The sequence below is a fragment of the Chrysemys picta genome, chromosome 2, assembly GCF_011386835.1.
Source record: "Chrysemys picta bellii isolate R12L10 chromosome 2, ASM1138683v2, whole genome shotgun sequence".
NCBI classification, from domain to species: Eukaryota; Metazoa; Chordata; order Testudines; family Emydidae; genus Chrysemys; species Chrysemys picta.
Window position 1 is genome coordinate 153,677,963 of NC_088792.1, and position 11,405 is coordinate 153,689,367.

The 11,405-nt window shown below is 44.9% G+C and overlaps 1 protein-coding gene across 2 annotated transcripts; it reads left to right on the forward strand.

The window, feature by feature from the left end:
- The first annotated feature begins 2,634 nt into the window (after window positions 1–2,634).
- PCNA (proliferating cell nuclear antigen) lies at window positions 2,635–6,186 on the forward strand. 2 transcript variants are annotated; one of them, XM_005285193.5, is made up of 6 exons: window positions 2,635–2,984; window positions 3,578–3,675; window positions 4,102–4,169; window positions 4,553–4,747; window positions 5,232–5,355; window positions 5,502–6,186. In XM_005285193.5, the coding sequence occupies exons 1-6, from the start codon at window positions 2,764–2,766 to the stop codon at window positions 5,582–5,584; spliced, it is 789 nt and encodes a 262-aa protein (XP_005285250.1). In that variant the 5' UTR covers window positions 2,635–2,763; the 3' UTR covers window positions 5,585–6,186. The 2 variants fall into 2 exon arrangements, with proteins under 2 accessions (XP_005285250.1, XP_065440526.1); XM_065584454.1 differs by lacking the exon at window positions 2,635–2,984 and adding an exon at window positions 3,109–3,292.
- The last annotated feature ends 5,219 nt before the right edge of the window (window positions 6,187–11,405 follow it).

Consider the following 11,405-nt stretch of genomic DNA (forward strand, 5'->3'; position numbering starts at 1 on the left):
TCATTCTCAATGCGGAAGCCTTCGCTCTCTCGCGCGCGACCCGCCCATGTGTACCCGGACGTGGGCAGCTCTCCTGCCGAGGCCGCCATGATTGGTGTACGTAGTGGCGTACATGGTGCAGTAGTAACTCATGGGATTCCCACACACCAGAGACCGATGGAGGCATGGGGGGGCGGGCAGGCGGTGGTGCAGTGCAGAGCTGCTGGAATAGGGGTGTTGCTGCACCCCTTGGCCTGAAGTGGTTTCCATCATATACAGGGTTTACAATTTGCTTCTTGAGCTCCCCACTGTACACATTTCAGAGTAGCAGCCGTGTTAGTCTGTATCCGCAAAAAGAACAGGAGTATTTGTGGCACCTTAGAGACTAACAAATTTATTTGAGCATAAGCTTTCGTGGGCTACAGCCCACTTCTTCAGATGCATAGAATGGATCAATATACAAATTGTTCCAGTGCCCCTGCTGCAGTGTGCTGCGTCCTTGGCCCCCTCCCCAGAAAAGGGATGTCATTACCGGCCAAAGACTCCCCCTCTGCACCCCCACAGTCGCTAATGCCATGCAGAACAGGCATTGGGGCTGGGGTTACAGATGTATCCTAGCCTGCATAAACCACAGTGTATCTGCGCAGGCAGAGCTGGACCCTGCAGAGAGACACAAAGGCCAGGGTTTGGGGTGTGAGGACAGAGTCCCAGGCCAGAAGAGACCAGTGTGATCATCTAGTCTGGCTTCCTGTATAGCACAGACCAGAAACCTTCTCCACAATAATTCCTAAAGCAGATCTTTTAGGAAAACATCCAACCTGGATTTAAAAATTGTAAGTGATGGAGAATTCACCACTACCCTTGGTAAATGTTTCCAATGGTTAATTATGCTCATTGTTTAAAATGTATGCCTTATTTCCAGTCTGAATTTGTCTAGCTTCAACTTCCAGCCATTGGATCTTGTTAGACATTTCTCTACTAGAATGAAGAGCCCATTATCAAATATTTGTTCCCCATGTAAGGACTTATAGATTGTAATCAAGTCACCCCTTTATTGTTAAAGAGATTGAGCTCTTTGAGTCAAAACACGATAAGTCATGTTTTCTAATCCTTTAATCATTCCCACGGCTCTTCTCTGAATGCTTTCCAGTTTTTCAACATCCTTCTTGAACTGTGGACACCAGAACTGGACACAGTATTCCAGTAATGGTTGCACCAGTGCCAAATAGAGGTAAAATAACCTGAGTTATTCAGCATCCAATGAACAACAGATTGGTGGGGAATGAGAACTCTGGAGTTTTACAACTTGAAAAATGTTAAAGGTTTTGCAATTTAAAAGAAAAGTGGCAGGTGATGGTGCATTGGATCTGCCGCTGATATTGACATTGTAATGCAGTTACTAACCTGTGTATCAAGGGTCTCTACTGGTGAGGCTAGGCTGTATGTTACAGGCCTTTAACTGGTTTCAAGTAAGGAACAATGTTTAACTCAGGGGGGCTTGTGCTTTTGTAGGCAGTGAGCTCAGTGATATTTTGAGTGACCACACAGTGCAGCATCATGAAAACCAGAAAGTTCTTGGGAGGCTACAAATTGATTACATCACCACAAAAACCACCACAATCAATGCAAGTTGGCAAACTCAACAGCTTGACCAATCCGTCCCATCTAGTAGCCCAGAACTGCCATAGGGCCTTCAGCTCATCAGAACGCCGCACTGCCACAAAACCTTCAGGACTCCAGCGTTCCACCCCATGACTCTTGTGAAACCTTCAGAGCTCCAACATGCCATCCTGCTGCTTTCCCATTCAGTGCCACCGAACCACCTGGGGGCCCCGAGCTTCCACTTATCGGCCCCTATGCAAAAGGGATGCACGGGTGGACATCTGCCCCGGAACCGTCGGGGCCCCAACATTCCATTCGGCAGCCCCCCACATTTGCAGCAGACCCTACAGAGTCCTGATGTTCCACCCAGCAGCACCCCCTGCTCCGCTCCTTCGGCGGCTCCAAGTCCTACAGGTCTCTAAATATTCCACCCAGAAGCAATCCCCCAAATGCCATGGGAAATTCAAGGCCACCACATTCCACCCAGCTACTGCTGTGGAACATTTGGTGCCCCGACATTCCATCTAGCCCCTGCCATGGAACTTTATGGGGACCCAACATTCCATCCAACAACTCCCATGGAAACTTCGGGGCCTCCGCATAACATCGAGCAGCTCCCACCCTCTTCTCAACTCCCCCCGACCACTGGGGCCCCATGGCTCTATCTGACAGAGGGAGACGGGTCGTGATGGGGCAGCAGAAGAGAAGCTGGGAGGAGCCGTGGACACTAGGGCGGAATCCAGTGTTGAGGAGACCAGCGATTGGCAGGTACGTATGGACAACGAGAGCCACGCGTTGATTGGTCGTCGTACAGTAAGTGGTGGGCGTGGCTCTTATTGTTACGCGTCAGGTGATAGACAAATTTAGGGCGATGTTATCGACCTAGAGATTGGCCGAACACAGGCATGTGGGCGGGATTTCGGACGCTTCCATGATTAGCGGGTGTGCTTTCAACGGGGCGGAACTACCGGTATCACGGGGGCGCTAATTGGTGAGCGAGCGGCGTGTAGGCGAGGCTGCCGGCGTCGACCTGTCTATGATTGGTGTAGCGCGACGTGTGGGCGGGGCCAGGACTCGAGGCCAGAGGCATTATAAGAGCCGCCGTTTGGCGCGCAGGGGAGGGTTTCTGTGTGTGCGGAGCAGTGCAGCGCTGCGTTTTGTGGCCTCTCCCCCGCTGACAGGATGTTCGAGGCGCGGCTGGTGCAGGGCTCGGTGCTGAAGCGGGTGCTGGAAGCACTCAAGGACCTGATCACCGAGGCCTGCTGGGACCTGGGCTCGGGCGGCATCAGCCTGCAGAGCATGGACTCCTCGCACGTCTCGCTGGTGCAGCTCACGCTGCGCTCTGAGGGCTTCGACACCTACCGCTGCGACCGCAACATCGCCATGGGGGTCAACCTGGCCAGGTAGCGGGGCTGGGCGGGGAGGGTCAGTGCCCTCAGCCGCGGGCAGAGCCGAGGGGGGGTGAGTGGCTGGCGCGGGAGAGTGAAACTCTCGGCGGGGGAGTGGTGTCTCGCGCCGTTTCTCTAGCGCGCGCTGGCCTCTGGTGGAGGTGACGTCATTTCGGCGCCAGTCGTACAATGTCCCGGCGCGCTGGCGGGAAAGCTGCACGTGGGGGAGGGGCCTATGGGCCCCGAGTGCCTTGGCCTGGCCAGGGTGCGCTGGGGCTATGGGACCTGTGGATAGTGGCGTCCGCCCAGGTCCCGTCACTGCGGTGAGCGCGGCCCGAGTTATGGCATCTCACCCCCTCCATATGCACCCCCCACCTGCGGTGTTGCGCCCTGTATTGGGGGGCGGGGGGGAAGAGTTGAACAGCACCAGAGCTGTCCCGCAGCCATGTGAGTGTCTCAGCCACTGTAGCAGGGGCTACTGTTGACGCTAATGCGCTGGAGGCAGCTGCATGAAATTGGTGTGTGAAACAGCCCCCCAGATTTTTTTGCGAATATCACTTTAGTGCAGTATAAGTGACCTAGTAATCAATTCTCTTGTTCTTTCCTAGTATGTCCAAAATACTGAAGTGTGCTGGCAATGAAGACATAATCACCCTCAGAGCAGAGGACAATGCAGATACGCTGGCTCTGGTATTTGAGGCACCAAGTAAATACCTTGACTCCAAATTATTTCAATATTAAGATACAAACTCTTCTTTAATTCAGTTATGAAGCAGAATTGGAGGTGAAATCTTGTAATTCTGCATTTCAGAACAGCTAATTAGTGCCTTGGTTTGCTTTGCTGTTCCAGAATTAAAATGTGCATATCTCTGAACCATCAGTCACTATTTAACTTTATTAAGCTTTATGCTTTGAGTAGACTTCAGTGGATATTTGTCTAAAGAATAACTGTGGCATTGGGGATAGTCACAAAGTGACACCAAGAAAAAAAGCCTAATTGATTCTGTGATTTCTTTATCAAATTAAGACTACACTGAGGAAACCTTCTGGGACAGAATCTAACAAACAACCCTAGCTTTAATAATGTTTTTGAACAGTTCTGGTCAAATACATCTTGTCTGATTGTTTTTAGATCAGGAGAAGGTCTCTGATTATGAGATGAAGTTAATGGATTTAGATGTGGAACAACTTGGAATTCCAGTAAGTAATTTTGTCTCCACTGCTGACCTAAATTAGATTATTGGGTTTTACAAATAAGTCAAGAACTTGAATGTTTAGCTGTCATAAAATGTTTTTTGACTAGCTTCCTGTTATTAGGAAATGTAATAAACCTAAACTTTATTTCAAGGCAGACTGTTTCCCAACAAAGCTCTCATTAAATTTCAGCGGAAGCCTTAGACTTGTTTCTCTGAGTGGTATTTTTGGCTTAAATCTGCAGTGTAACACACACACACTGGCTTATATATATATTAGCCAGTGCGTGTGTTACACTGCAGATCTATATATACATACACACAAGTGACAGAATACAAAAGTTTGTTCTGATACTGTTAGAAACTATATCTAAGGTTGTCTTCTCACAGGAACAAGAATACAGCTGTGTAGTGAAAATGCCTTCTGGTGAATTTGCACGGATCTGCAGAGATCTCAGCCATATTGGAGATGCTGTTGTCATCTCTTGTGCAAAAGATGGTGTAAAATTTTCTGCTAATGGAGAGCTAGGAAATGGAAATATCAAGCTGTCACAGACCAGTAATGTGGATAAGGAGGAAGAAGCTGTAAGTTTGATGGTGCTCTGAAAATTTTTGAAAATATGGGGACTTGAGTCTCTCACTACTGTTGGGGCAGGAGCAACTTTCTGAAATATTTGCGGAATATTGACTCAAATGCCCAGTCTACCTGACTGGATTTAGGAAACTGACAAGCTACAAAATTTTGGGTCTTTCCTGTCTCTAAAACAGGGCTGAGTAATGCATAGGTATCAGGAAAATGGGAGGTGGGTGGGGGGAAATGTTGTTAGTGTTCTGGTTGGCATCTGCTCTGTTGTGGTAGAAAATTGCTGTCACTGCAACTAATAGTTGATAAGTGCCCAGAAGTTCCTTCTTGTGCCGTGCTACATTTATGGGCTGTTAAAACTTGAAGAAATCTCTCAAAGTAAGAGTGCAGAAATGACAAATACTTAATGGAGCTCTACTGATCATTTGTCCTTGCTTTTAAGAGAGCGTTGTATTAATTCATGGTTTTTTTTATTTCTTCCTTTAGGTTACAATAGAGATGAATGAGCCAGTCCAGCTCACTTTTGCTTTGAGGTACTTGAATTTTTTTACCAAAGCCACACCACTGTCACCTACAGTTACACTTAGTATGTCTGCAGATGTTCCACTAGGTAAGTAATGCTGCTTTCATTTCTTCAAAACAACGTTGTATAGTTACACCACTTCTAAGCTGCATTGTAGAGTTTTCACATGGGCATAAACTACACTGTTGGAAGTGATCTGAGTAACTGACTTGCTTTTTTTTTTTCTCCCTCAGTTGTGGAGTACAAGATTGCAGATATGGGACATTTAAAATACTATCTTGCCCCAAAGATTGAGGATCAGCAAGATGGTTCTTAAAATGCACTAGGATCAAGGGAAAATCTCTTGGGAGATGAAAACTGCTTTTCTGAGGAGGAAGAAAGTGTCCAGTCTGAAACCCTCAAATAATGCTGTTAGGCATGTTTGTAGATATTTCTCTGTAAATATTTTTTCAACTTTGTTTTGTACCTACTTTTGAAAAACATTTGTATCTTTGCTATTCTAGACCATGTGTCTATTTACACATTCTTTTTAGATGCTGTTTTTAGAACCTAAGCTTTTACTCCCTTTGGAAGTTGCTAGTGGTAAAGGGGTGCAATATTGAAACATTGAGTTACAATAAAAAACAGTGATCTCTCTAGGGCTCTGTGTGAAACCTGACTGGAGTGAGGTTACTAATGTAAACAGAATTCAGCCTTTACAATGTCCTTTTCAAAATGGTAACTGTAATATAATTGAAAGGTGAAAATGGTAATAAAATTTTTGAATAACATTCTTTATCCTGCATCATTATGAATAGACTTAACAATAAATCTGAATAGTGATGAAAATATTTATAGTTTGGTTTTAAATCAGACATGTAGAGTGTAGCAGGAACTTAACCATCAACATTATATGTAATAAAATATGAAATAGCAAAAGCTTTGCTACTTTTTATATGACCAAGCGCCATACCCATCAGCTTTTTGGTTGACAATCACATGACTCACACCAAAATATAGATAACTCTTGGTGGATTAAAAGATACTGCTATTGAGCCAATTTCACTTTGCAATTGAAACTAAACATTCCTTATTTGTTGGCTGTAAATAGAAGACAAGTCATAAGTGGGTGTGATCAATGTCACTTACGCAACTTCTATTTTAAATCTACATGTTTTTGCAGCAGGTTGTTGATGTAAGAGGGAGGTCTGAGTACAGCAATCTCATTCACACATACATTGCAGTGTAACCACAGATGCAGAAGCAGTTTGTGTAAACTAAGGCAACTTTCCATATATCTGCTCATTTTGATGTAAGATGGGTTTACATCAATTTTGATTAAGTTGATTCCTTATTGACTTAAGATTAATTGAAATAAGGCTTTTTTATCAAGTTTACACAAGTGGTATTAAAGTAATTAAACATAACTATTCAAACTAATGGAAATTTCAATTTCCAGACTTGTCTGACCATGTTCATAAACTTGAAATTTTCTAGTTGTAGTGTTGCTAAATTATCTAAACTTTCATAAAACAGTGGTGTTAGGATCAATGACAAGTTCAAAAGTAGCATCTAATAAACTTGTATACAAAACAAATACAGCCAGCAAGTTAATTTTGCTACTGATTACAAAATGTCCCTTAAAATTATTGCAGTAATGCCATTTTTAGGTTAAAAGACATTGAAATACCAATAACTCTTCCCATTCAGCTTGTTACAAAGATGATGCATTATGTGATTTTTTTTTAAGAACAATTCACAATAAATGATCAAAAAACTTATTAAATTGCAGACATTTAAATTAAAAGTATTACTCAAATGCTCAGGGAACTGTCAGGGAGAATTAATTCCCTTACTGTGGACCACAGTTTTACCAGCTGCAAGAGAGTATTCGGTTAGCTCTTTCCAATGTAAAGTGCTTTGGGAGCTAGGAAGGTAAAGAGTTAAGTATTACTGTGACTTAAACTACGCTACAGGCCCATCCCTAGAGAAATTTGGCAAGAACTTCTGTGTATGGAGGGGGTAATATATTTCTTAGACTGATTAGTTACCCCTCACGAACCTTAGAATAGGTGTTTTTTGGTCTGAGTTATCCAGTGTTCCACATATAATTCAGCTACCATGATATGCTCAAGGCATGCTTGTGTACAGTGGTCAAACTTAGCTGGAAGCTGTGTGAAACCTCTAAATAGCTTCAGTTGTGTTAGTTACAAAATGACCACTAGCTATCTGTTCAAAGAATGATGTAGCAGGAGAGAGTCGCAAGGTGGCAGCAGTAGGCTAAAACCAACACTACTTTGCTACCTCAGGTTTCAGAATAGCAGCCGTGTTAGTCTGTAGCCGCAAAAAGAACAGGATTACTTGTGGCATTTTAGAGACTAACAAATTTATTAGAGAATAGGCTTTCGTGGGCTACAGCCCACTTCTTCGGATGCGTATAGAATGGAACATATATTGAGGAGATATATATACACACATACAGAGAGCATGAACAGGTGGGAGTTGTCTTACCAATTCTCACACTTCTTATCAAACTGTCTGTACTGGGCTATCTTGATTATCACTTCAAACGTTTTTTTTTTCTCTTACTTAATTGGCCTCTCAGAGTTGGTAAGACAACTCCCACCTGTTCATACTCTCTGTATGTGTGTATATATATCTCCTCAATATATGTTCCACTCTATATGCATCCGAAGAAGTGGGCTGTAGCCCACGAAGGCTTAAGCTCAAATAAATGTTAGTCTCTAAGGTGCCACAAGTACTCCTGTTCTTTTTGCAGCTACAGACTACAACTGGTTTGAGGATATTTCTGCAGAAATTCCTATGCAGAGCTGCTGTCAGTCCGTATCACTCTGTAGGAACATAAGAGAGGACTTTTCAAGACCTGTAAACCTGTTTCTTTAATTGATTAGATACCTCTCAAAGCATTGGGAGTACTTCCTGTGATCGACCAAACAGCCAGGCAGAGGGGGACAATGGTTACACGTCACATAGGATATGATAATCTCACATGGTGACCATCTTGCATATTCTTCCACCCACAGGGGTTTGCAACAAATTCTTTTTGGTGGTCTCAGAGTGCAGCCACCAACTCTGAAACTTTTTCCTAGAATAACTAGGAAAAAGAAATAAATATGCACATACACACATCCAAATCATTGTAATTGATGTAGGGGTTTTTTGGTTGTTGTTTTTTTTTTTTTTTTTTGGCAGACTCCATAATAAAAATAATGTTGTGAAAAGTGATACTTGCATGTTTGTTAATCTCACTTATCACGGCCTCCCAGCTAGTCTTATCCCAATAAGTCTGCTGTGAAATGTGATACTTGCATGTTCCTTAATATCACTTTTCTCAGTAAGCCCCAGGACAAAAGGCCTGGATGAGGGGGCAGCAGGGGCGATCGGGGGATGGGGAAGGCAGTGGGAACCTGAGGTGATAGTCGGGGTGAGCCCCACTGCTATGCAGCTAGAGTCAGGGGTTGGCACCTGGGGACAGCTTCCGCTTCTAGGGATCAGTCCCAGCTGGGGCCACATGGCTGGAGCTGAGGGTCAACACCTGCTCGGTCACGGTCACAGCCAGGGGCAGGGGTCAGCACCCAGGGCCGGCTTCTGCTGCTAGAGCCTGTGACCAGAGCTGGGGGACAGTGCCCACCGCTGAGCGGCTGGAGCTGGGGGCCGGAGCCACATGGCCAGAGCTGGAGTTCAGCACCTGCCGCTGCTCAGCCAGAGCCAGGGGTTGGCACCCGAAGTCCCACAGCCAGGCTCCTGAAGTCCCGCTGCTGGAGCCTGCCACCCAACCACCCCAGGGCTGAAGCCCGAGCCTTCCTGTCCCTCCTTCCCCCTCCCCCAGGTGGGTTAAGAATTCACCTTGCTCCTGCAGCATTGTGCCCCACCGGTCATCCAGAGCTGGTGCACGGTGGCACATCCAGGAGCAACAGGGAGGGACGGGAAAGTGCTGATGCTTTGTCCCCCTTCCCCATCACCGCCCAAGTGGCTGTTGTGGCTGGACGAAAAGCCCCTGGTGGCTGCGTGCAGCCACGGTGGCCACGTTTGAAAAACGCTGCACTAGAGAAACACCCCTTTGCAGTCTTTTAATCTGAAGGTGCATGTCTCAACCTTGCATGAGCGACTCGTGGCTGCTGTTGGCATCCGTCTGCGGAGTTGCTAGTCTCTTCCACATGTCAGTCGATCGTTAGACATCGTTTAGAGCCTTTGGGTCACGTGGTGCTGCCTGAATGCCTGTCGTTGTCAGAGCCAAAAGCTGCAGCTGGTCTAAGTACCGAGTCAGTAAAGAATCCAGTGCTAGTGCCCCCCTTTTTCTCCTGTTATAGCACCTTTTCAGGTCTGTTTTAAATGCCCAATCAGCTGCTCTCACTGTACAGAGCTGCAAGGAGATTCAGAAATGTGATGTTGAACTATGGAGCTGCTGAGATCACTTTGGACGACTGTCAAGTGCAGGAATGGGTCTACACTTCCATGGTGGTAATCTTTAATCACGTTTCACCATTGTATGAGAAGCAGGGCTAGCGGGTGTAGCCTTGAGCTTCCCTTTCTGGTGCAACCCCCAGGCATGCAGATGAGGCTGGTTGAACTTTGTGATATCTTTCCCCTTTCCAGTTAGTGAAAGGAGCATTAGTGAGAGAAATAATCATCATAGGAACATTTTAGTCAACCCTCTTGGTAGTTTAATAGAGCAGAAAATACGTGACTCTATCTCAGGCACAACTGTTATTTTTAGCAAGAGCGTTAACCTTAGTATCCTAGCCAAATATCAACCTGAGTCATTATGTTTTGTCTTGTTTCAGTTGGGTACGTTTGCTTCCCTTATGGCCACCCCTAAGCATGAAAAGTTATGAGTCAGTCCCCCCAAATTGATGAGGCCCTCAAAATCATGAGCTGCTTGTTATTAATAATACATTTAGGGATATTTTTATTTGCTGTCTGGTGTTTCAGGTTTTAGGGGTCACACATTCATAGAATCATAGAATATCAGGGTTGGAAGGGACCTCAGGAGGTCGTCTAGTACCACCCCCTGCTCAAAGCAGGACCAATCCCCAACTAAATCATCCCAGCCAGGGTTTTGTCAAGCCAGGCTTTAAAAATCTCTAAGGAAGGAGATTCCACCACCTCCCTAGGTAACCCATTCCAGTGCTTCACCACCCTCCTAGTGAAAAAGTTTTTCCTAATATCCAACCTAAACCTCCCACACTCCCTCCCCATTCCAACTTTTATCCCCACCAAGAGCTAGAAGCTTACTTAAAAAAACAAACAACTCCCCCCTCCCCACACACACTTGCACAACTCCCAGTGCTTCAGAAAAACACAAAACTTGCAATAAAGTTACAGGTGCTGGTGACACAGCAGTTCCTGTGTTAAATGTGTGAAGTCATGCTGTGTAGTTATACAGCTATTGTGCTTCATCCTAAACATATCTGTGATTTGGGATGGTTGAAGGAATCTCTGGATTTAGCCCTTTTATTATTATTGTTTGTCTCTCTAGCACCTAGAAGCCCTAGTTGTGGTTTGTTTGTTTGTTTAAGTAAGCTTCTTGCTCTTGCTGGGGATAAAAGTTGGAATGTGTGAACCCTAAAAGCGGAAACGCCAGCTGGCAAATAAAAAGATCCTCAGGTTTATTATTTATAAAAAGCAGCTCATGATTTTGAGCACCTCATAATTTTTTTTGGTGGGGGACTATGTGTTGTACAAACCTGTATTATGTATATACAGCCCTTTGGGTTGAAAAGTGCTGTATCAATGCAAGTTATCTGATACACGTTGTAAATAACTAAGAGTGGCCCTTTGAATTTATTGATTGATTTTGAAAGCTTCCGCAGGGGATTTTATCTGGGATTTTACAATCTTGAGACACAAATTGTGAGTAAGATCTCCATTACAAAAATAAATGAGATATTTATAAATGCCTCATGAAAGGACATTGAAGAATCCTTAATTGCAAGAGTAAGATGCTTGACCAAAAAAAAAACTGTGTGGAAATATCTCTAAGTTGGGATCCCCCTCACCCACCAACCCACACAGGACAGCTCTGTATTCAGCAGACAAGCCCCAGCTTGTCCCATTCGTGTGACACATATTACAGAGTCCTAGCAGCTGGCACGCAGCACAAGCTGTCCAATCAGCTTCCACTTTTCAGCTACCAA